A 26,371-nucleotide genomic window follows, 5' to 3' on the forward strand; every position below is an offset into this window, starting at 1 on the left:
AATATTTACCCAGTCCACCTTCTGCAACCGGAGAAAGGTATGGTGTGGCAGATGCTTATATATTTGCATTATAAATATTTGAGGTTGTGTGACTTTGGATGAGTATTAAAGTTAATGCAAACACAATCTGCTTTGGATACAAAAGGGACATCGCCCTGACTTGTTTGTCGCTTGATAAAACAGTGAATTGCTGTCGATATATTGTCTACTAGTGAAAATATAAAATTATAACAATTTAAGTAAAAATATGAATTGACAAATTAACATGAATTTCAGAATGTTTTAATATTTGATTTGTATCTCAACTCGAAAAAAAACCTGACGGTCATGTTCTCCAGAAATGAATCATTGAAGAATATTCTAGGGCATCTTTAGAAAATTACAGATTTTTTTACAGAATTACAGTATTGAAAAATACAAGAGTTCACGTGGTCAATGTCTCAAATTTGCATACATTTGTTTGGTGACCTCAAAATGTTTTGCTTGAGAGAAACTTGAAAATGGAATCTCAATGATCTACCAAGATATTTTACGTTTAATTTTTTTCTTAATATACCAAATTAATATTTTATTATTTGAATAATAAAATATTGAAAGAGAATCTTAAAATCTCCCTGAACTTACAAAGCTATAGATAAGGCATAACAATAAAATAAACAAACAAAAAGAAATAAATAACTGAACCACTAGAAATGGGGATTCTTTTTTTTTTTATTGAGATTCATTCTTATATTCTCAATGCTTTACAACCATGAGCCAAGAATTCCTTAAGCCCTTGTTCTCTAGGTCTTTTTTTAAATAACTTTGAAGTAAACATTACAAAATAGTTCAAGGTGACAGTGTTAGACATTTTACTTCATGTCAAGTGCATGTTTGTTAACATATTAACATATATGAAATTAGTGCATTAGTAACGACATAATGGACGGGCCTAAAGCTGATCATCAACACATATACAGTACAGAAGTCCAGACCCTCCTGTAGTGTAGGTTCATATAATCTCTATATATATTATCCAGAGTATGTTTTGTTTCCATAAATACTGTAACTCAACCACATCATTTGTACTCAACCACTCAAATTCTACAATTATTTCTTTCAGACTACATTTGCAGCTCTGGGGTCAAAGTTGCCCGTAAAACTGATCTAGGACAAGGATGTTGTACGAAGGAAATGAATGAAATAAAAACTACTGGTTTTGGCCTGAACAAGAACTCCAAACATCAAATTCGGTCCATTGTCAGTTGTATTGAGCAACTTCCTGTAATAGTACAGGACAAATTGAGTGACTTTTCGCAATTAAAATGAGGAGGGAGGGAAAGAGGTGGCATTCTGGTCTACGGATCTAATAAATCGTGGTCCTGGAAGTTGGCGGTTGGCTCGGATGGCTGGCCTGAGTTTGGGTTGAGGCCGTGGTAAAGCTCCTCTACAGTCCTGTGGGTCTTGCACATGTCCTCTGGGTAACGCGCCTGGAGCTCTTCATTAGCGATGTAGTGTGTTTCGGAAAACTCAGAGAAGTAGCGGCCGACCTCAGGGTGAGCGATCTCCAGCGGGGCCGAGTGAGGCTCCAGATTCTCTGCAAATGAAAAGAAAAAGTGAGGGTTTCTTAGATTTGATTTTGTTTTTTGGGCTCTACCAAGATAGGTTTTCATGCTTGAATGTTCAATGTTGAGTGTGTAGTTACTGGTCAACCGCGTGTCCACTTCGAGCGTGCTTCGGAAATGTCACGCCCCTTACCATAACCGCGAGTTTCAACCATAGACTGTAAAAAAATATGGACGTCGTGTCCGTGACAAAGTGGGCAGCGCGTCACTCTCGGATAACCAAAAATGGGCAAAGAGGCGGGGTTAGCTGAGGTGACATGACGGCTAACAGACAGCAGACAAACGGCTAGTAGTGAAAGCAGCATCAGTCCACCTGTCACTCAAGTGGCCACGGCCTTAATTATGCAGAACTTTAAGGCTTAATATCATTTAAACGGATGTTAAAAAAAAAAATAATAAAAAAAAAAAAAATCACAGAATAAGTGGTTATAAAAGGTAAATTAGCTATATAGATCAAAACTACTTTTTATAACAGGTTGTAAAAAAAAAAAAAAAATCTGCTGTAAAGTTGGGCATATTAACAAGGGGGCTCTATGGGGTTGACTCTCTTTTGGAGCCCGTCTCTAGCGGCCAGTCAATGAATGGCAGTTTAAACCACTTCCGTGTTGGATTCAAGAGAGAGACCGGAAGGGTGCAGCTTGGTTTCAACACACTACTAACGCTATTCAACCAGGCGTCGGCCCCTTTTTCGCATTTGCCTTGGGCGGGAATTATTCAAAATCCTTTTGTACCGGGTAGTTCTTGGAACTTTGTTACGGGAACTAACAACCAGGGAGGTTCCCTGATAACTGAATGTTCCCCTAAGGCCATCTGGTTGCATTCGCACCGCCAGTAGGAACTCTGAAGTGACGCAAGTCATTGTGACTTTTATTTTGACGGCGCTGAGAATGCCAGAGCACACATTCTCCATGTTCATTAGTTTTATGATCTGTCTAACAGTCAAGTCTTATACGTTATTAGATAGAACTGTTACACAAAGAAAGTAGACAGTATTTGAAAAGGTATTAGTGTTTGCCGTGTCGTTGATGTCCAGTGTTGCTGAGCAGAAATACATAATCATGTTTCTCTTGGTCCCCTCAAAGTTGCGTTGGATTTTCTCCTTAGCGTAAAGGTTGAGAGGTCCATCTATCACTGTTTTCCATGTTCGTAGAGTTAGTTCATGGAGTAAACATAAAGGCTATAAATTGTGTGTACACGGCTTTTGGACGGGTGCTGGACTTTTGCGTGCGTTCGGCCAGTCAGTGTACACTTACGTCACTGGTAGTTCCTGTAGTGCTGGTTTAGACCCTACTCTGAAGTAGAAGCTAAATTAGTTCCTCCAAAAGGAACCTGACCCATTTGCCCCCAATGAAATGATTCACTGCTGCTAATGAAATTGAGAGCAATTAGGATAAAGACCCAGTTTTCAGATACCAGTCTCCAAAAGTATATGCACAACCTATAAAATAAAAGAAGAATCAAATAATTTCCATTGCTAAAATGATCCCACTGATCTTGGCTCACGGAAAGTCTTACCTTGCGCAGCGTATCTACAGGTCCCGTCCTGCACTAGGACGTTGTAAAATGGCTGATCAGCCCCCTTAGACAGTTGATGGACCCTCATGGTGTTAATCCACTCCTGACTCATGGTGCATTTAGGGTCCCATCCATAGATAACGCAGTTGTAGCCTGACCTGTGAGGACATTGGACGGTTTGAGAACATTCTTAACCAAATATTCCTATTGTAGATTAGCCTCTTTTCACATTGTATTATTTGGCATCACACAAACACACAAGTATCACCTTGAGCACTGACGGCAGCTGCTTATCACACTAGCTAACACTGTTTGCTGCTCTTTTTACTCCTGTCCTATGTTTTTACTAGCTAAACTTGTGTGTTTCTGTTTCAGTTGCATTGAAAGGGATTCACTTTTCACTGGAAAAGTAAGTTTTTCATTTATATTGAAAGAGTCTAATTATGTCTTATCTCATACAAAAAAAACAAAAACATATATAACATTTTTACTGACCACAAGCTTTTGAATGTAAAATACAAATGTAACATTTAAATAAATAATAATAATAAAAATAAAATCAGAAAAGTAGGAACAACTAAGGATTTATTTTTTTTGTACTCACCAAGGCTGCATTTATTTGATTAAAAATACAGTAAAAACAGTAATATTGCAAAAATATTATAGCAAATTAAAAGACCTGTTTTCGCTTTTAAAATATTTTAAAATGTAATGTATTCTTGTGACAGGAAAGCAGAATTTTCAGCATAATTACTCCAGTCTTCAGTGTCACATGATCCTTCAGAAATCATTCTTTTGTTGAAAACACAACGGTTGTTGCTGCTTAAAGTTTTTGTGGAAACCGTGATACACTATCATTCTAAAGTGTGAGTTAAGTAAGATAAAACAATAAAAGAAATGAATACTTTTATTCATTAAGGATGCATTAAACAGATCAAAAGTGACAGTAAATATATTTATGATTTTAATAGATATTAGATATAAAATAGATATTAATGTAACAAATGATTTCTATTTGAAATAAATTCTGTTCAATTAACTTTCTATGAAAAAATGTATCATGGTTTCCACAAAAATATTAAGCAGCAAAAACTGTTTTCAACATTGATAATATTAAAAACCATTATTAATAATTAAGTACCAATAACAATTGATGATAAACGAGCAGCAAATCAGCATATTAGAATGATTTCTGAAGGATCATGTGACACTGAAGTCTGGAGTAATGATGCTGAAACTTCAGCTTTGCATCACAAGAATAAATTACATTTTATAATATATTCAATTGAATATTCAGTTGAATTTTAATATTTCACAATGTTACTGTTTTTTACTGTATATTTTAAATCAAATAAAATGCAGCATCAGTGAACATAAGAACATTCTTTCAAAGAAAATTCTAACTTTTGACTTGTAGTGCATAGAGAATATTTCAGAAAAAAAGAGGCAAAATATAATACTTTGCAGTATTATATAGTATAGCAATGTTGGTTAGTTAAAAACACTGTAGTTTTCAAGATAGAGGTTTATGTTGCTGTTCTAAAATTTCAGATTAAATGGAGTTTCAGGCTCCATGTAGTTCATAAGTGTGCAGCTCACACAGACAGGAACCCACCTCTTATGTTTCATGACGAGGCCTACAGAGTACTGTACGTCCCTGTGCTCCGGCGCGCTGCGTCTCTTCACCTCCGGCTCTTCCGGATGTCTCTTATGCTGGATGTGCTCGAGCGTATGCTGCACCAGATACCCGACCGCTCCGTGCTGGGACGGGTCCAGAGCCTGAATGTGCTGCAGAATATCCAACACCTGAGACAGAGACAATCACATCAAAACAAACCTGCGTATTACACACACACTGCTTACACTTTGCTCCCATTCAAATATTAATATAGACCCTTAATCATAAAAAGATGATGAGTACTTAGTGGTTTAATCACAAATTCCCAATGCAAGTGCAAAATATACATTCCCTTTTAAGTTGTGTTAGGTACCGTGTGAAAAACATCTATTAGAAATGTAAAAGTAATGCTTAATATTCACTGTCCTTTTTTATTTTTGTGCAAATAGTCAATCTTTTTGGCAGATTGCACAGATAATATACCCTTAGTAAAATAGCATATTACTTTTGTTTACACACTTTGAGAATAGCATGTCACTATTTGCACTTAGTGTAACCAGGGGTGCTATTTAGTGCTATTTATACTTGGTGCAAACAGTATCCACCTTCAAAACAGCAATTACCCTCTTTAAAGGGCTAGTTCACCCAAACATGAAAATTCTGTCATCAATTACTCACCCTCATGTAATTCCAAAACCATATACTTTCATTCATCTTTGAAACAAATTAAGATATTTTTAATGAAATTTCAGCGATTTCTGTCGCTCTATTGAAAGTCTATTCACTCAAAACCCTGACTGTTCAAAAACGTTCATAAAGAGATCATTAAATAAATCATATGAAACAAGGGGCTTAATCCAAGTCTTCTGAAGTGACCTAAACATTGTTGCAGACCAGGTGCACCTCATGACAATGGTGTTCCCTGATGGAAGTGATCAGGAATGGTTTGAGGAACATGATGAAGAGTTCAAGATGTTCCCCAGATCTCAATCCAATTGAGCATCTGTGGGATGTGCTGGACCAACAAGTTCGATCCACGGTGACTTCACCTCGAAACCTACAGGACTTGAAGGATCTGCTGCTAACGTTTTGGTGCCTGAAACCACAGGACAGCTTCAGGGGTCTTGTAGAGCCCAGACCTCGGAGGGTCGGCGCTGTTTTGACCAACAGCATATTAGGCAGGAGATCATAATGATTTGGCTCATTGGTGTAAAGTGATTGTCTTTTAAAAAAGACTTGGATTAAACTGCTCGATTCATATGGATTTATTTTACGATCTCTTTATAAATCTTTTGAACCGTCAGAGTTTTGGATGAATACACTTTCAATGGAGGGACAGAAATCTCTCAGATTGAATGAATGTACAATATTTTAGTTCTAAATCGTTTTCTATTTAATATTTTGTATTTTTAGGGTATTTTATGGTACTATATTATATTTATACAGTAGTTATAATCCATTTATTCACTTTTTAAGCATAGACCTGAAAATAAAATTTCCAACTTAAACTTTCTTAAATCTTAAATGCTTTGGAGCACAGAGGCAGATTATTGCTGAAGTGAAAAAAAGTTTTTAAAAGTGAGCTTAAAGTTATAAAAGGATTGTCCATTTATTGTTATGAAAAATGCACAAAGATACTTCATAAATCTAGACAAGTTGTGTTCCAAACTTGGAAGTTAATATCTAAAAAACATTTGCTTTCAGTAAGATTTTGTTTGGGCGCAATACCAAAAGTTCCCACTAATTAAAGGCACACTATGCAGTTTTGTTTTTTCTCAAACAGTGACCCCTAGAGTCGCTGTGGAGTACTTGTATTTAACGTTACTGCCGTAAATACCACTCACACAGAGCCGTCTCTGCACTCCTCCGACCGCGCTTTCTTAGTCGACTCTGCCACGATTCACGTCTGAAATGTGTGCTAGTGTCTTCCATAGAGGCTGCTTCATATGTTGTTGATGTATGTGACGTCGTGCCGTAAGCAAGACGTGATTCTCGTGAGATTTGTCGGGTCGCCACCTCTGAAACTTGTATTGCTGGTCCCCCCCCCGCTTTGCTATCGGGATGATTCGCCCAACCACGAGTTCGTTTACCATCGAAATGATTTCGAAGCTGTTATATTAAAGTCCCTGTAAAGGCAATTCTACAAAAAAATTCTAAACACATTATAAGTGCTAGAAATGTATTGCTAAAACATGTTACAAAGACTGAGAACTGTGAAGTACTAAATTGTGGAGTTAGACCGTTTAACAGTTTTTCACCCTTGCTGTGAGCCGGATTTTTTGGGCGGGGCTAAAACGGGGGCTCGATGACGCACTGCGACCCCCTGAGCTTGATTGGGCCCCTACTTGATGACGCACGGAGTCACTAAGCCTATCGCTCAATCGCGAGTTACTATCAGACAGCCTACAGTTTGCTAGCTACTATGCCCACGGCTCTGGCTATGCCTTCGTCATGTAAATGCGTATTCCCTGGATGCAATCACTTAGAAAACAGATCGGTGTCCTTATTTAAATTTCCGAAAAATGATCATATCAAGAAGAGGTGGATTTATCTTGTGAAGAGCTAACGTTACCTTGATGGAGAGCTGATGATCACCACCACACCCGCCTCTGTAGAGATCAGGATAGTTTACTTTCGTTGGAGACAACTGGAATTCACTGATAATCCGCTGTTACTGGTGAATGGGGCCGAACCGACTATCTCCCGCTGTCCGCTTCGGCCTTCATCCTCCCGTCGCGCCGACATGCACGAGCTGTGCGCGAGTCATATTTCCCGCGAGTGGGCGTGGTTTCAGCGCAGCCAGCGGACACGCCCCCAGCGTTTGAGAGCTGAGACTACTGCTCATTTTTTCGAGATTTTGATAGCTTATTTTATTTACTTGGCGGCTTTTTTAATCATTGAAATTGGGCTGGGTGGCTAATAACACATTTTTCGGTGGTATGACAAACTCAGAACACATACTTAATTTTGACTTTACAGGGACTTTAAGGTACAAATCTTGCATAGTGTGCTTTTAAAATTCATTTTTGACCAATCATTTGCGATTATGTCCAATCATTTTTGCTTGTTCACATAGCAAGTGCCAAAACCTTTACTAAGTTTCATAACATTATGATGAATAAAAAAAAAAAAATAAAAAAAAAATAAAGTTTTGTGTGAGCACCAATATCTTAATTTGTGTTCTGAAGACGAACGAAAGGCTTATGGCTCTGGAATTACATGAGGGTGAGTAATTGATTCATTTTTGTGTGAACTAACCCTTTATCACTTAGTGTAAAGAGCCGCCAGCTTTATATTTAAAGGCCTTTTTCATGGAATAACACAGCGGAGAGTTATAGGAAAGTATTGGAACAGAAAGAAGGAATGGGATTAGAAAATGATGAAGGACAAATTCAAACCAGTATCCTTATGCATATGCGCCGGAGAGATTTTATCTTTTACTATTCTATATTAAGCATAGGTTTTCTACTGTGAATTGTGGATTGTTACTGACATTGAAGTCTCATCTGTGAGACTGAACTCACTTTCTCAGGCCAGATGCCCAGATGGAAGTAGAGGCGGGCCTGCAGCAGAAGATACTGCACGTTATCAGGGTTAATAGTGAGATAGAGATCCAGAGAGTCCCGCAGGAGCTGATATGATTTCTCATTCCCTTCCCTAGACAAAAAGCAAAAGCAAGCACATTTTGTAACAAACATGGGTCTGACTAATTCACAAGTTTAGCTGACAGCCAAGAAAACTAATTTCATTTACATAAAACAGTCTAAACTGCAGAATCCCCTGACTGGTTTACTAATGAGTACACACACATGCAGCATGAAATAAGTTTCTGACAATAAGAATATAAAAGAACTGTTCATGACGCATAAAAGCACAAGTACAGTAATGAAAGCATGAGGGCACGTTTACACGACAACAAAGTACTAAAAACAGTTTTTCCGTCGTGTTTTTCGTGCACAGACAACAACATTGTCAAAACGATCTCCATTCACACTAATCTGAAAAAATGACTAAAAATGCTGTATTCTGCTGCCAGGCCAGTAGTTGGCGATATCATTTTGTAAAGAAACGCTACGTGCCTATAGACTGAACACTTAATACGCATGCGCATGACATTACCATTGCATTACAACGGTTCACGTTTTTGTAGTTTACACCAAGACAATAACAGCAGTGGTCGACCGATATATATCGCCAAGGCCGATATATCGGCTGATATTTGCCCTTTTTAAAATATCGGCATCGGCCGATACGTTTTTCTGATTGGCGGATGTATTGGAAACAGGACTTTTATTTTGACGGGTGGCGCTGAGAACACCAGCGCCTGAGAAGAGAACGGCAGCGCCTGAACACACAGCGCTCACTCACATTCTCCGTCTTCATTGGTTTACGATCTCTGTCAGTCATATCTAATCCTTTGTTAGACAGAACTGGTAAACAAAGAAAGTAAATGGCATGTGAAAAAGTAAAGCGTTTGCTTTTATGTTATTTGTAACAGAAAAGGAAAACAATCAGGCTAAAACACTTTCTCATTTACCGCCAACATTCAGCAAATGCGCACCAGATTACTGAGTACCGTTACAGTGTTTACTTCCTTTTTATTCACATATTCATATATTTTTAAACAATTACTTTATTTGTGAAAAAAACTGTAATAGGACTGCAGATTCAAGAAGTTTCCATCTAAAGTATAAGCATGTTTATTTTAAAGATTTGTTTTCTAATTTATTTCTAATTGATTAAATATTGATTAAAATGAATATAAAGTATATATATGCTCTCTAAGATACCGGCATCGGCCATCAAAAAACAATATCGGTCGACCACTAAATAACAGTATCGCTTTCAAAATGTTTTAAACCCGTTTTCAAAAGTTTGCATCTTCAGGCCCCCAAAACGATGTTATCAGGTAAATGAACGACCAAAATGCATAAAAAGTTTTCCGTTTTTAGTTGAAAACGGTGTGGTGTAAACGGCCCCTGAGTCTCACCCTCTCTTGCCAATGTTAAGCAGGTTTCCCACCATCCTCAGCAGCAGCTCGCTGGTGCTTATAGCGCTGTAGTAATCTGCTGTCACCTGGTGTCGGATCAGATACTCACACTCTTTAGCAGCCAGCTGCTTTCCATTTCCAAACGCGTCAATGTATACATAGTCGTAGATGTCACCACTCCTGCAAAACACATCATTAGTCAACTTACGTTGTCGTTTAACTTTTAATGCAAGCACAACTGAATTTTTTTAAGCACATTTGAATTAAAGCAATGAACTTAACGGTGTTTGCTATGCGATTTCATTTTGATAGATTGCAATAGGTGGAAAGTGGAAAACACCCACCTGCTTTGATTTTGGCACCAGCGGAGCAGGAAATGGTTGGGGAAGTTGACAGGCTCCAGAGGAACTCCTAACATCCTAGCCAGAGTCATGTAGAGCACAGAGAGGCTGATGGGAATGCCTGTACGACGGACCAGCACCTGACCACAAAGGGGCCAACACTGTGAGAAATAAACTACATTTCTGTCTACACTTACACATTACAATACAATGCTTTAATGTTAATGATGTTTTTACTTTCAGCACAATTAGATGGAAGGTAACATTATGTTCCTTTAGTGTTTTGTCGATTACAGGTATTTATTTTACTTTGGAAGTGTTTTTTTCTTTTTCTTTTGCTGTGGATGAGTGTTTATCACCCCAACATACTGTACTCTTCAAAAGTTTGGGGTCAGTAGATAAAAAAAGAAAAAAAAAAGAATACTTTTATTTAGCAAGGATGCATTAGATTAATCACAGGTGACAGTTAATACTTTTATAAAGTAGTTTTAATACTATTTCAAATAAACACTGTTCTTCTAATTATATTCATCAAACAATCCTGATTTTTTTGATCAGTTTAAATAAATGTAAAATTAAATAACACATTAAAATATATTGTAATAATACTGTATTGTTACTGTATTTTTGATCAAATAAATCCAGCCTTGGTGAGCAGAAGAGACTTCTTTCAAACACATACAAAAAATCGTACCCACTGCAAACTTTTAAACAGTATCTTAGTTTAAATACAATAACATGTCGGCACAAAGATGTTGTCAGGATAATGACATAATAAATTGGCAACAGTACCTGCTCTGTTGCATCACTCAAATTCTGTTCTGCTATATTGTCTGGAGATAATAAGTACAGGTTTTTTAATTTGCTAGCAGAATTATGATAATTTTTACAAAATAAACCTCAGAGTGGACAAAATTTTTGCTGATAAACATAAACACCTCCTAGAACTCACACATACAATAACAACTCATAAAATATGCTTGCAGCCTTTTGTATTCTTTGAATAAATTATAAGTTTATATCATTTATATAAACTACATTATATATACTATATATATATATATATATATATATATATATATATATATATATATATATATATTATGAATGAAATAAAGTCAAGTTATGTTACAAAATTTTTAAAAATGTAATGTTAAAAAAATATATACAGTACCAGTCAAAAGTTTGGAAACATTACAATTTTTAATGTTTTTGAAAGAAGTCTCTTATGCTCATCAAGCCTGCAGTTAAAAAAAAAAAAAAAAAAAAAAAAAAAGAGTAATATTATGAAATATTATTACAATTTAAAATAATGGTTCTCTTTTTTAATATACTTTAAAATGTAATTTATGTTTGTGATGCAAAGCTGAATTTTCATCAGCAAGTACTCCAGTCTTTGGTGTCTTATGATCCTTCAGAAATCATTCTAATATGCTGATTTATGATCAATGTTGGAAACAGTTGTGCTGCTTAATATTTTTTTTATAACCTGAGATACTTTTTTCAGGATTATTTGATGAATAAAAAGTTAAAAAGAACTGTATTTATTTAGAATAGAAATCTTTTGTAACAATATACACTACCGTTCAAAAGTTTGGGAACAATAACTATCTTTTTTTTAAAGAAATTAGTACTTTAATTCAACAAGGATGCGTTAAATTGATAAAAGGTGATGGTAACGATTTATATTGTTAGAAATGTTTTTATTTTGAATAAATGCTGTTTTTATGAATACATGCTGTTAACGTTTTACTCATCAATGAATCCTGAAAAAAGTATTCCAAAAAAATATATTAAACAGCACAACTGTTTCCATCATTGATAATAACTGAGTATCAAATCATCATATTAGAATGATTTCTGAAGGATCATAAGACACCAAAGACTGGAGTACTTGCTGATGAAAATTCAGCTTTGCATCACAAAAATAAATTACATTTTAAAATATATTAAAAAAGAGAACCATTATTTTAAATTGTAATAATATTTCATAATATTACTGTTTTTTTTTTTGTTTGTTTTTTTTAACTGCAGGCTTGATGAGCATAAGAGACTTCTTTCAAAAACATTAAAAATAGTAATGTTTCCAAACTTTTGACTGGTACTGTATATATATAGGATATTACTACATAAATTTACATGTTACTCAAAGTTATTTGTTCATGTAATGCACATTGTATACGTGCATATGTGTATGCTTGTAAAGTATTTTGGAAACGAGTATGATATCCATGTGACTCCAGTACCTGATGTATGTATGAGTTCAGCGGATTGTAGTAGTCCCGCTCATTGCCCTTGTACTGTAGCTGGTCATATAGAACAGCGTTCAGAGCGCATATGACTTGCCTTTGAAACTCCAAGTCTTCCAGAACGAAGCAGTCACCTGAAGACAGATATAGGTTACGCTACAGCTTTAAGATCAACAATGCTATTGTGGTTTCCCAGTGCAAGTCCAAAGTAAATAAAAAAATGTTGAAAATTAAGCTAAGAGACAAACAAGACATTTATGTCATCGACATTGAGCTGAAAGCTTTTATCGTACGTCAGGGAGAACATAAGCCCGGCTACACGGGTCTGACTAATAGACCTCATGAGAACAGTAAATTGAATTTTCCGGATCTCTCTTTGCGGACTGACCTTGACTGGCTCGTAGAATTGGGTGTGTGGCGTTTTTTACTCGCAGATGCTTCTTCACCTTGTCAGTGATTTCTTCTATCTGTGCAGAAATGCTCTCAAGGGTAAAATCAGTCAGAGGGTTGCAATACTGGTCGACCAAAACGGCACCTGGAATTAAACAAACGGACATGTGTTGTTTGACTCAAATCTTTGATTTAAACTATAATTCCATGTTCAACCTCAATCATCCATAATAATGAAGTGAGTAAACTTTGGTGTGATAGGGTCATCCTAAATTACATTGTGAATAATATGCTGTGCATGACTTTGGTAAGCCTGTATATGAAACAAAGCCTACTATGTGAGCTATGATTATTATCTATGATAACCATTATAGTATGACAGATATTTTTCGATTAACCTGGCCTTTATGTGGCCTCATCCCTGGTATTCTGAAGCATAGTAGCATTATCAGATATGACCTTTCATGCAGTGTGTAATATACCTGTTAGTGAATGTAAAGGTCTGCAAAGTTTCATAGATCAAAGTGTACAGTAAAATGAGTTATTGTCTCGCAAAAGAAAGAACCGATTCTGAATTGCCTGAAACCAGTTGTCAGCAATTCCAGTTTTACTTCCTTCCTGCACAAACCTGTGTAGGGTTGTAGCAAATTTGCATAATGCCAGTCTATGTTCTTCATTGGCTATTCAAGAACAACGTCATCTTGACTTGCCCTCAAACACTGTTGTTGTAGCTGAGGCCTGGAAGAGTTTGGTTTGTGTTGTCGACATGTCGAGAAGACGTTGTTTTCTGCGCTGCCAAAGCAAATCCACTTTGCACGCACTTCCAAAATATGAGTATGAGGTTTGAATTGATACAGTAAAACTGACGCCATCATTACTGTTGGTATCAGTGTGTGTATCAAGTGCTGAGGAAGCCCCCGGAGCTGAACTTCAGATATGCTAATGGCCGTTTCGTACTGTAAACGGTAGACCAATAACAACAGACAAGGCCATCTGACCAATCAGAGCAGAGTAGCTCACGGAAAGGAGGGGCTTAGATAGACTGATTCCTTTACAGAGGTGATGTTGCAATGTATATTATATGAAAATTCTAATATTTTTGACCTTGGATGCATGTAAACCTGTTGTAGGAGACCTCCAAACAAAATTAGGAACCTTTAAAATAGCCAAATATGGCCACTTTGTTTTTCCATTAATAAGAAATAAAACATTACTTTCTGTTAGTCTTTTTGTGAGCTTACCTTCCAGGGCGGATTGCTGTTCTGGTAGTCGCTCAAAGAAAACCTTCAAATTCCTCAAAATGTTCTGCTGCCGGAGGAAGTACAGGATTTTCTTTGCATAGTACTTAAGTGTCAAACTTTTCCTGAAGGCATCATAGGAAAAGAGGACATTCATAAATTCAGTTAAACCATTTAGTGCTAAAAAAAAAGATATATGTATATATATATATATCATAAGCGTAAGCTCATCTCTAACCTTTTCTCCGAGTTCAAAATACCAAGCAGCTCATCCTCACAGAAGTGTTCTGGGGCACCAAGAGACTCGATTTCTGCAAAGCTGTCTCCAAGAACCTGACCAACGCAAGGCTGAGTTACAGAAATAATAGATTAAATCCAACTTACCTTACAAATATACCTGTCCAAAGCATTGCGTAATTGTCATGCCATAAATATTATGATATTTTCGGCACATTGTGACAGCTTTGTAAGTCAGTCTCTTGTAGAGTCACTTACAACTTCTGTGAAGAACCTCTTGGAAATAGACTCTACTGTTCTTCTTATCTGTTGACCAACCATGTCCCGGCTCTTGAATTCCTTTAGCCAATCGTACGACTCATTTTGCCGATAAAATCTCTGCAGCCTGGGCCACCTAAAACATTAATGATACATCAGTAATGTTTGACCCCATAAAATATATATATATAGAATGCAAGGTATTACAAATATATTAAACCTATTCTTTAAATGTGGCTAGGATAATGTTGTGTGTCATATTCTAAAGTATATATATTTTTTGTGTGTTTATATATTGCCTAGATTACAAAGAAATTATTGTTAATTGTGGCAGAGGGTGCAATTCAATTTCATGCTAAATGTAATTTGCATGTATCTGCCAAAACATAACTAACTATAGTATACACTAAAACACAATAGTTACTAGTAGTTATTGTTATATAACACCTATAAATTTAATAAACTTAAAACTATAGTTCTATTTAAAGACGGGTTTTTTTTTTTTTTTTCATGTAGGCCTATATGTTAATTTATTATTAGCAGAATTTCATGCATTTATGTGTTTAATGTCGCTAAACGTTGTAAACAATCGTAAGTGCATTTCGTTATTTCAACGTATAGGAGGTGAGTCCGTAATAGTTACATATTACATGTTATGCATCTCTCTGCGTGTGCACACAGGACCGAATTTGGTGCATCAGCAGAATGAGAACACGACCTGACAGCTCTCAAGTCACGCATTGAATGCACACCTTAAACCACCTATCAGGGATCAAACACATTTCTTATGGTTTGAAAACTCGAGGTTGATGGAGGTATAAAGCTTTAGAAATGTGTTTAATTTATGCCACCTGAGTTTGTACTGATGCGCCCAGACCTTTCCTCTGCCATGGCACACGTCATGCAGCCTCTTGCACGTGCAGGAAACGTTGCTAATGTCGATATGGTTTAGAACGGGAAAGCACAATATATGCTCTAATAATTCGGCTGGTAAATCGGTTAACTGCTTAGCGAAACTCTCTGAAATATCCGTATTTGTCCCTAAAACTCGATCTCCCGTGTATGGCGTCGCCATCTTTTCTGTTTACTCCGATGACCTCATCGAAGCCCCGCCCAGTTGTCAACGAAAACACGCCCCTTTCTGGTGCAAAGGGCTGAACTTTGTGAAATAAGCCGAATATATCCATTTATATTTGAACGAAACACGGAAATTTTACATTTACTATAAATATTAATTAATAATATATTACAGTGTATATAATTTATAATTGTATATATATATATATATATATATATATATATATTGTAAAATAAAAATACAATTCAAGCATAAATTAGTAAAGGACATCAGATTCAAAGTAACGTTAGTTAACCGATCTATTTTATTTTATTATTTATTTTCCGTTCATGTGAATTTAACATTTAAAATAAAAACTGAACATAGACTTCGCATTTAATCTGGAAATCTAGATACTTAGTAGCATATATTATATTTACATTCATAATTTGATTTAAATAATTAATACTAATGACATATTTATAAATAACAATTAAAAAGTAATAAATGTATATATTAGTAAACAATTTGAAGGTGATTAATTATCGTTTTATGTTAAGAATTTACTCTAAATGTACAATATTCCTAGCATTTACAGCATGTCCAAAATAATATCTTAGTTTTACTTTTTGGAAATAAATAACTGGAAGTGCTTTAATTATTTAATAATTGCGGTATTGTGCGATGTATTATCTCCTAAAAAAAAAAAAAAGAAAAAAAAAGGCTTTTAACTAGCTCAATGAAGCGCACTTTTGCGCATGTCCTTCCTCCTCGTGCACGCGCACGCGAAGTTTCAGCTGCAGTTTTGGCCCGAAAGAGCCAAACCAGCAGCGGTGTTTGTGTGTCAGGTGTTTAAACGGGCGTGAATCACACACACACCGCAGGAATTCAGCTGTTTACGGCTCGACAGGTGAGTTAGCAACCGGTTTACGAGCTGTCAGTCAAATTCCGTCAAAAACACTCATAACAAAACAAAACAATGAGGCATGAAACCGTAGATTAGCATAAACAAGCGTTTATGAGTACGTCAGATGTTGTGAGGTATTGTAAAAGTTAGTATTTTGCTACACGAATGTATAGTTAAGTGTTATATGATAGGTTACTGTTTGTTCACGCTTATCACATCACGCTTATAGTAGTTTTAAATTAGCTTCTTTTGTCTATTGTTATTGCACATGCAGTATATAACTAGCGAATAAATTATTCATCAGTAAACTTATGCTATTCTCTTTTCCTTTTATCTTCTTGCAGGCTTAATGGCGCTTTAGAGGAAGTAAAAGGGATAGTATGTGCCCAGCTGCTAGTAAACAGTTAATGCAGGTGGTTTGTCAACATCCTGCCTTTAGATATGCACTTTAATCACATTTATTGTTACATTTGCCAGTAATGCTAGGTTGAAGCTTTTAACAAGAGGTCAACCCTTAATGTGTTTCATCATAAGCTATGCTTCAGATATAGTTAGTCAACAGGTTTATGTTGTTTCTAAAGAGGTGGAAAGTTAAGCAGCTATTATGGCAAGTGTCCTTAAATCAAAAATGGGACTCAATTCCATCTGGAGGAAACAAGCCAAAAACTTCAGCGTCACAATTGTTACAATGGATGCTGACTTGGAGTTTAGCTGCGAGGTAAGTGGCTCGGAGCATTTTGCATGAATGTGATGTTTGTTTAAATGCATTGTTTTTATGTGGTGGTGGTGAAGCTCCTTGAATTATGACGGAATTAAGTTTAAGCTGTCTATGTAGGAGACTGCATATCACATTCATGCTATATTATGGTTGTAAATCTATTGTAGCCTACAACCAAACCTGTACTGTCAGAGATCAATGCTTCTCATCAGCAACCAGAGGGCATGTAAGCATAGTTTAGGGAAGACACCAGGCTGTCGACATTTTAACGTCCCGGCTCAGTGTTGTGCCCTTGAGCAAGTCACTCAAGCTGACCTGTTTCTCCAGCGGAGCTGCATCAAGACATTCCTGTCTGCTTTTTGCTTCAATGGAGAAACGGTTCAGTGGCCTCAAGGAATAGCTCTTCCCGAAACGGATATTCTGTCATTTACTCCCCTCATGTCATTCCAATCCTGTATTAATGTCTTTTTTTCTGTGAATACACGAGAATGTACAAGCTAGAGCTTGCGGACAGCAAACTTGGGATGATGATTTATATCACCAAGCTATTGAAAAAGCACTTTTTGAAAATAACTTGAGGCTTCAAGTAAACATTGTATGAAGATTGTGTCATTAAATCATTCATTCAAGAGATTCGTTCAAAAACGCTGATTCATTCATTCGTTCAACTCCACTTTTAAACATACACTCGTGAACTTCCGTAGGTGAAGTGCAGGTCTAGCATAAACATATAAAATCCATACCTTTAATACAAGTCAGGTTTTATATCATTGACGTGAAACGCAATTAGTTCTTGACAAAACTTGAACAATTTAGCTGTAAATGAGATGCGAGTACTTTGAGGTGAAGATTATCCATGTACAACAACTTAAATTTGTTTGTTTTTCTTCACACAAAGCAACCAGAAGGCTAGAAATACAGTGCACACGTAATATAGACCATTTTTAGTGTGCTTTTTGCAGCTTGCCTGTATAAAACACCATTCACTTTTCTTGTGTGGAAAACAGAAGCTTGAACATTCTGCCTAACATCTCCTTTTGTGTTTGTGAAAATAGTATTTCTTTAAAAAGAATCTCAAAAACTTTTCAAAAAACACTCATGACAGCTTGAATGAAAAAACTAAAAAACTAAAACAAACATACAAATCTACAAAGCAAGCAGCATCATGTATCGCAGTAATCCTCATTCCCACATATAAAGGTGTTTTCTACAAACTGTGAATCCGGTGGGAGTTCTGCAGGCATATAGAGGGTTTCTCTGTGGAGCTGCGCTTCATTTGCACATAGCATCCACTGAGTTTCTTGCAGGAAGATGCCCTATTTTTACACACAACATCACAAGAGAGTGTTTTTGAATTAAGGGAAAACAGATGGTGGTAAGAGAACTGCGTGACAGACGGGTACCACGAGTTAATGTCCCATGAGGCACGATGGTCCCACTCTACAAGGCCCTGTGCCTGTGTTTGCCTGTCTCTCACTCCTTTTTGATCTTTCACACTCATTAACAGTATTTCCCTTAGTGGCAGTGAGGTTCTGAGGGATCATGGTGCTGTTGTCATATACCGATAAGGGGGCATATATGTACTATAAAGTGGCTTTAGACACAAAACTAAATGTATGGTTAGAATTAAGGAAGCAAGATGTAGCTGTTCTGGTTGACGTATTCATTAGACACATTTATTTATTTTTTTTGTCATATTGATAGAGAAATATTACAGGTTCAAGTTCATACTATCGATTACCACAAACAGTAACAGTATTTTATCTTATAAAAATTGTATTTGAGTGAAATTGTCTAAATCCTTTTAGCAGTAGCAATACTGTTTCATGCAATTAACATTGATATTTGTTACAGATGTCATTCATGTGAGTGGAATTTGCTCCGTGTAAACAATTTTATAGTATTGTTTGGTGGTTTTGTGACAGCTTTTACTAAATCATGACGTTAAATATTGGATTTAACTTTAAAATGTATAATGTTTAAGCCTTGCTATACTTTCAAAAACTGTGTTAAAACATTTAGCTCCGTAGACTTCCATTATAAGTGCAATACTGAACATGCATTTTTATAAACTAAGGGCCGAATTAAAATTATTTTCTGTGGTAATCATAAGCATTTAGAGCAAATTCAGAGCTTAAGTAGTAATATTTAACCCAGAATATTCGTCAAAATGTAGAAATTAGGACCATTGCATCTGATTTCAGCAAAATTAAGATACTCTTTTGGTGCATCTTTGTATTTCATAAACAACACCACTTGGTGGCAGCATGGATTTAGAAAACAAAATCCATTTCTCTTATAGTCTTTCGCTTATTCTCTCTCCTCACAGACGTTGAGATTGTATTGCTTATCATTCATAGCTGATAATAGCCCAGCACTAAAGTCAATTACAAGATTTGCTAAACCACAATTCATGAATATATATATTTTTTTAACCTTTGTGTATATAGTAATGGATATTATTTCACAGTGACAGAAAAAGGTCCCCAAACAGTTAGGAATGAAATCCTGAAACTAGAGGAAAAACCATAAAGTAAATTTTATTTAATTTTTCAGCTCTTAAATGTTTTCTTAGCATGCTATTTAAAGTGAAAATGAAGTGTCAGAATATGCACAACAGATTCCACACAGATTGTCACCTGAAATGAGGCATTTCAAATATTTTCACGGGTTTCAGTTTAAGCATTGTCATGCAGCTTATTAGAAGTACAGAATGCCTACATATTTTCTATTCGAAATTCAAAACACTTCATCTGCATTTTTATTTGTGCTGTAGGCTAATATTTATTTTAATCCATCTCTGTGTGATACCGGACTGCTATTACGTGCGCTCATGTCATCTAATCTTGTGCCGTATAACAAGAAAGACATTCTTGGGTCTAGTTCAGTCAGTGAAATCTGATTTGAGGTTAATAGCGTGGGGCTCAATATTGGATAAAGACAGAATTTGACTTTGAGGTTTCTGCTTTTGTTCTTTCTTGTGCTGTTACTCTTTCAAGTTTGCAGTACTTTTTTCACCCTAAAGAGCCACATAACTTCTCCGCTGAATATTTAGGACCGTGAGTGAACCCCTCGTTTCTCCGTGAATGCTTGCACCAGCTGACGGTCGTCCTTGAAGGCAGCCCGTCAGCTTCCCAGAGGAGAAGCCTCAGCATATTTAATTGCTTGGACTCTGGATGGCAGCATATTGTCATATGTTCTCATACATAAACATTAGGCAAGAGGAAACCGCACTTTGAAAAGCACCTGTCCCTGTTATGCTAATACAGTTTGCTGTGCTGATGATGTTTGCAAGACTGTGGAGGTTGTCAGTACTTATAACCGCAAGTTTCTGTCCTCTGTCATAACTTTAATCATTGAAGGTGGCAAAAGTGGCAAGTGTATTGTTCTCAAGACACTAACATCTAGCTCAGCTGCGTCCAGATGATGCTGAATCCCACTAATGACAAGGCTAATCGAGCACAGATGCTTACACAAGAGAATTATTCTCACAAGATGAGTTTTTGAATTGTTATTCTGCTAATATACTCCTGCAGATTGCATTCTGATATCCGAAGTTATTAAATGGACAGCTATTTCCAATGTCAGTGTCTTTTCTCTGTCCAATCCATCTAACCAATAAAATGAATGACAAACATGCAGCCGGCTTATGCAGGCTTTTTTCTTTTTCTTTTTCTTTTTTTTGGCCTCCTGACAGTAGTCCTGATAAAAGATGAAGTGATATGTCCGAAAACGAGTGAATGCGCTTGCTGACAGCAGAGACTTTGTAATGATGCCCAGACTCATTTCTCTGCCTTGTGTCCACATGGTTTGTGGAAATGAGGTTATTCAGGGAATGCCATTGTTCATTATACTGGAGCTGTTCAGATTTGTGGTCAGTCTGAATTCGATTAGTCTGTTGCAATCCTTAAGAGAGTTAAAGTGTTTCCTGTTAGGCTTTTTAAAATGTAACATTTGGGATTAGATTATGTTCTATGTGTATGTCCCAGCTCAACCTCTTGTTTCAACAGAACAAGAATTATGACGAAGGAATGGGTCTTAAAAATAGTTGAGAAAAATTCGCCCTGTAGGTTAACATGCACTTCTTACTGACCCTTTTTTGTAATCTTGTTTGGACAGCTGAAGTGGAAAGGAAAGGATCTGTTTGAACTTGTGTGCCGGACACTGGGACTCAGGGAGACATGGTTTTTTGGTCTGCGGTATGACGTCAAAGACACTGTGGCATGGCTGAAAATGGACAAGAAGGTAAAACACTCATGTTGAACTGGCTTTACTTCATTTAGGCTTTTAAAACTATTTTTGACAGTTCTGAATTGTACTGTGCAATGATATACTCTACCGTTCAAAAGTTTGTGGTAAGTAAGATCATAAAGACTTTTACATTGTTACAAACATTTCTATTTCAAATAAATGCTGTTGTTTTCAACTTTCTGTTCATCAAAAAAAATTAAATAATAATTTTCGTACAAATATTGAGTAGTACAACTGTTTTCAACATTGATAATAATAAGAAATGTTTCATGAGCAGCAAATCAGCCTATCAGAATGATTTCTGAAGAATCATGTGACTGGAGTAATGATGCTTTGCCATCACAGGAATAATTTACATATTAAATTATTTAAAATAGGAAACAGTTATTTGAAATTGTAATAGAGTTTCACAGTATTATTTTTTTAATGATTTTTTGTTTATTTTTACAGTATTTTTGATCAAATAAATTCAGCCTTGGTGAGCATAATAGACAAATAATACAAAACAAATGTTGCTGACCCCAAACTTTTGAACTGTAGTCTACATTAAAACAAACTCTCATGAAAACCAAACCAACACAAAACAAGTATGATTGCATTACAATGGCCCAGTGAGGATTTTAGATGGTATGTGATAGTACTAAAGGCTTGACATATTCATGTACCATGGTCTTTTCACGGTACTTCAAAGAATACTATAGTACTACTTTGGCACATGTCCAAAAAGGACATGACATTATCATTTAAATCATGATGTCCAAACTGATGGTAGTATCATGTTACTATTGGCAGTGGATATAAAGTATGCAATGCACAGCAGAATATTGGTCATGACTTATCTTTGTTATAGGTTTTGGATCATGATATGCCCAAAGAGGAGCCAATAGTGTTTCATTTCCTGGCCAAGTTTTACCCAGAGAACGTTGAGGAAGAGCTACTGCAAGATATGACGCAACATCTCTTCTTCCTGCAGGTGAGTCATTGGCTCAGATGGGTTTAGCTGGAATACAGATCAAATTAATTGGATTTTTTTTTTTTTTGGGCATGTTGCCACTCTTATTGATAGGAGGATAAAGAGAGGACAGGATATGATGGAAAAAGAGGTGACTCAACTCGCATGTGTGTTAACTGCTAGGTCATGGCTGCAAATTTCCTTGAATTAAAGGGTTACTTTACTCAAAAATGAAAGTTCTGTCGTTAATTACTCACCGTCAAAGTGGGAGTTGTGTAGCTGTCAATGGAGGGACGGAAATCTCTCAGATTTCATCAAAAATGATCTTCATTTGTGTTACGAAGATGAACAAAAGTCTTTAATGAGATTAATTCATGACAGAATTTTCATTTTTGGGTGGAATATCCCTTTAACATTCATTCTTAATTACATACAACAGAGCAGTTTCTTTATAGCCAAAATCTATCACTATAAATATAACTATATTAGCGTTCAAATTAGTGGACAATATTGTTCTGCAGTTTTGTCGTCTGTTCTGTTAAATGCTCAAGCAGGATGGATTCTGATTGGCTGTCAATGTGTTTATTGTAAAAAAAAAAACAAAGTTTCTCTGGGCTGTTCTAGTTATCGTTCTTGGTGTGAACGGGCCATAACTCCTAACCCCGGGTACCTTCATGCTCCAAAACGCGAGAGCAGAAAATTGATGTATTGTTAATTTGATTTCTGCATAGTGTTGTGCATAAGTAATCTAGTTGGACTGCAAGTATTGTTTGTACACAACAGCAGGTAATGATGTGTCATTGACCCACATTCAGCCATTTCATTTCAATAGGCTTGGCAGCAGAATTGAGCTCCTGTATTTGGTTTCTCGTGCAGTTCTCCGCGAGAGAGGCTTGTGGGCTGCTGTCTGCGGGTTCAGTGCGCTCTTTCATTGTTTGGTGTGATTGTGTTCAGCCATGTGGAATCGGTGTGCTCCACATCAGGGCCCCTGTCTCTGATTCTATAAGCCCAGGGGAACACCTCCCACCATAATTCGGCTTCCTGCCAAGGTTCCTTCTCGGCGATCAGAAAACATTAAGCAATAACTCTTTGATTATGAGCACATTATCAATCATTTTCATTGAGCTGGTTGGTTGCTCAGCATGGGAGGTAAATAAGCACCTGTTTTGCATGCATTAAAACTCAGTTCATTTTTACCAACGGTATTGCGACTTGTGATCGAATGTTAAATTGTGGCAATTTGCCCTTCAATTTGCAGTGCTTGTATCAATCCAGTGGATTTAATGCATAGCAAAGGGCACAAGGAGAAGATATGAACATTCTGAGAAAACTTAAGTAGCTTATCTTCACATGTAATGGGAGGTTGAGCTGCACCGCTTCAGGATGGCAGTGCACTCTGAAAACCAATGTAATGAATTCTCAAAAGATGCTAATGAATTCTGGGAAGAGATTTGAGAACGGTGAGTCTGTTCTCTTTTAGCCTCTGCTCATATGTAGGCTGGGATAGAGCCGCGTGTTTGGATGTGCAGATCCTGTTTAAAAGCGCTCGCCTGGATGGGCTCTTATCAGGAACGGCCACCCTTCCCAGACTGCGCTCTTAAAGTGCTGTCACATTTGTAAAGCAGATTGAAAAGACGACCATAATAGCCAGACGCCTTTTTGACCAGTCACTGACACGCTGCATGCTACTTTTGTGACTGTTTTCAGACTGATAGTCAGGGGACGGATAAAACGGCATGCTTGATTATTTTATTTGTATTTATTTTGGAAGCAAGTCTTAAAGGGATAGTTTACCTGGAAACGAATATTCTGTCGTTATTTACTCATGTCGTTCCACAGCCATATTACTTCCTTGCTTCTGTGGAACACAAAAGAAGACTTTTTTGAAGAAAATTCTTGCTACTCTTTTCAATACAACAAAGGTGAATGAGGATTGGGGCTGTCAAACTACAAAATGACAAGAATAGTATATCATATTATAGAATGTTATGAATTATGGAATATTATTACAATCTTATTAAAAGAAGATTTTTTTTTTAATGTTTTTGAAATAAGTCTCTTATGTTCACCAAGGCTGGATTTATTTGATCAAAAATACTGTAAAAACAGTTATATAGTGAAATATTATTACAGTTAAAAATAGCTGTTTTAATAATGAAATTTCTGCGTTATTACTCATTGTAATCATGTAATGTATCATGTAATCATGTAGTCATTGTAATATTACAAGTCATTGTAATATGCTGATTTGACGCTCTAGAAACCTCTTATTATTATCAATGTTGAAAACCATTTTACTACTACTTCATATTCTTGTTGAAACCGTGGTACATTTTATTTCAGGATTTTTTGAGGCATAGAACAGCATTTATTTTAATTGGAAACCTTTTGTAACATTATTAACCTGCGTCACTTATTCAGCAAGGGTTGCATTCAATTGATAGAGTATAAATTTCTTTTAAAAAATATGAACTTATAAGTAATAAGTAGTGAATAATATGGTAACACTTTACAATAAGGTTTCATTTGTTAACTTTAATGTATTAACTAACCATGGACAGTACATTTGTTACTGTATTTGTTAATCTTTGTTCACATTATAAAAATCCAGCTGTTTGTTAATGTTAGTTTTCAGTGCATTAACTAATGTTAACAAATATACCTTTTGATGTTAATAATGTATTAGTAAATGTTGAAATTAACATTTAATAAATGCTGTAGAAGTGCAGACTGTGCAGTTCATTATTAGTGCTTATTAACTAATGAAACCTTAATTTAAAGTGTTTCTAATAAAGATAAACTATTTTTATGTTCCCCACTCAACATACGACGTAATAAAGTGTGTGAGTCGTTCGGATCCCTGTTATGATACTTTCATGGCACTTTTGCATACTTTTTCCAGCCACAAAACAGCAACCAGGATATTTTTGTAATGATTGTCATACAGGTTCAAACCATGTAAATAATGACAGGTTTTGTTTTTGAGCAAACTGTTCATTTATAGATTGGTTGTTTTATTGTTGGTTTTTAATGAGTTTGACCTTGTGCTAATTGTGGCCCTGTTGGTAAACTTATTTTTTTTGGCATCTGTTTTCTTGTTATGATTAAATGAGATCCTTTTTCAGTTTGCCAAGCAGCTAATGGTCGGCACCGTGATCAGCCATCTCCCATTTGGCAAGGCTGCAGTATTTTACTCGGAATTTGGCATTGGTTCGTTGTTGAAAATGAAATAGTAACCTTTTGGTGTGAACACACATTTATGCATTTATAAACTGTGTACATAAACAACCTTTTGTTCTGTTACCCACTTCTTTTGTTCTTAAAGGTCAGGGGTCTATTCCTCCATTCCTTATTAATTTTCTCTTTAATGAAGCATGAAGTCAGGAATTAATTTGATTCTTTGATTCATTCAGTAGTCATTCATTCAAGGCAGCACTGCATTGAAACTTTCTTTTCCACAGGTTTCTTGAATTAGTTCAGCATGTACTTATTAAATACTTATTTTATTTGATATATTGTTTTTAATTCGCAAAATATAAATTTTTCAAATTTATTTTAATGTTTCAGTATTTTGTTTTATTTAAAAAAAAATCTACACATTCAGAGCAGCTCGGATGCAGAAAATCTAATCCTATTACTGAAATCTTGAACTTTATTTTTTTGAATTGCAACTCTGATAGATCCTATTTATTCATTCAGTCTAAATGATCGATACTCAAATTATGACCAGGATTAGGAGTCTCTGAGCAGTCCTATCCCAGGTCGCCTATTTTCTCCTAGTCTCGCGTAGCTAGACCTTCAGACGGACGGCAGAACGTTGGCAAGTATACTGCAACAATGGTGCCGCAAACTTCACATGCTTTTGAAAATCCAGCATTTAGTTGATCCTGATAAGTGCTCACAGTTGTAAACACGACGGCTTTCTTCCATGAGGGGGTTTGACGTCACGGCATCTTTGTTTCCAGGCGGACGGATAAGGAACGCGACATAAGCGTCTCTCAGAAATCCTGTAGAATTCAACCAATCAGACGACGACTTGAAAACTT

At 36.1% G+C, this 26,371-nt stretch overlaps 2 protein-coding genes across 3 annotated transcripts in view; one reads left to right on the top strand and one right to left on the bottom strand.

The window, feature by feature from the left end:
- Nucleotides 1-691: 691 nt before the first annotated feature.
- On the bottom strand, nt 692-15,583 carry fbxo21 (F-box protein 21). Of its 2 annotated transcripts, none has more exons than XM_084414102.1 (12): nt 15,292-15,583; nt 14,441-14,576; nt 14,184-14,278; nt 13,949-14,070; nt 12,706-12,852; nt 12,315-12,451; nt 10,072-10,208; nt 9,728-9,907; nt 8,262-8,394; nt 4,735-4,925; nt 3,120-3,277; nt 692-1,576 (listed from the first exon to the last, which is right to left on the bottom strand). In XM_084414102.1, exons 1-12 carry the CDS (start codon nt 15,513-15,515, stop codon nt 1,338-1,340), a joined length of 1,899 nt encoding a protein of 632 aa, XP_084270228.1. In that variant the 5' UTR covers nt 15,516-15,583; the 3' UTR covers nt 692-1,337. The 2 variants fall into 2 exon arrangements, with proteins under 2 accessions (XP_084270228.1, XP_084270227.1); XM_084414101.1 differs by having other exon boundaries at nt 14,184-14,293; nt 15,292-15,554.
- A 692-nt stretch (nt 15,584-16,275) lies between these two features.
- The window catches only part of nf2a (NF2, moesin-ezrin-radixin like (MERLIN) tumor suppressor a), a 37,979-nt gene continuing 27,883 nt past the window's right edge, over nt 16,276-26,371 (top strand). Inside the window, exons 1-5 of the mRNA XM_084413836.1 lie at nt 16,276-16,407; nt 16,749-16,817; nt 16,986-17,122; nt 21,242-21,367; nt 22,224-22,346. Of these exons, the coding sequence (XP_084269962.1) occupies nt 17,009-17,122; nt 21,242-21,367; nt 22,224-22,346 (363 nt within the window). The 5' untranslated portion in view covers nt 16,276-16,407; nt 16,749-16,817; nt 16,986-17,008. The remainder of the gene's footprint in view (nt 16,408-16,748; nt 16,818-16,985; nt 17,123-21,241; nt 21,368-22,223; nt 22,347-26,371) is intronic.

The sequence above is a fragment of the Rutilus rutilus genome (genome assembly GCF_951802725.1).
Source record: "Rutilus rutilus genome assembly, chromosome: 7".
NCBI classification, from domain to species: domain Eukaryota; kingdom Metazoa; phylum Chordata; class Actinopteri; order Cypriniformes; family Leuciscidae; genus Rutilus; species Rutilus rutilus.

Coding starts and splice junctions, on each gene's coding strand:
- fbxo21 (XM_084414101.1), bottom strand. CDS start 15,515: ATGGCGACGCCATACACGGGAGATCGAGTTTTAGGGACAAATACGGAT. Junction 14,294..14,440: donor AGAGGTTCTTCACAGAAGTT/GTAAGTGACTCT, acceptor TCTGTAACTCAG/CCTTGCGTTGGTCAGGTTCT. Junction 12,853..13,948: donor ACAGCAATCCGCCCTGGAAG/GTAAGCTCACAA, acceptor GTTTAATTCCAG/GTGCCGTTTTGGTCGACCAG.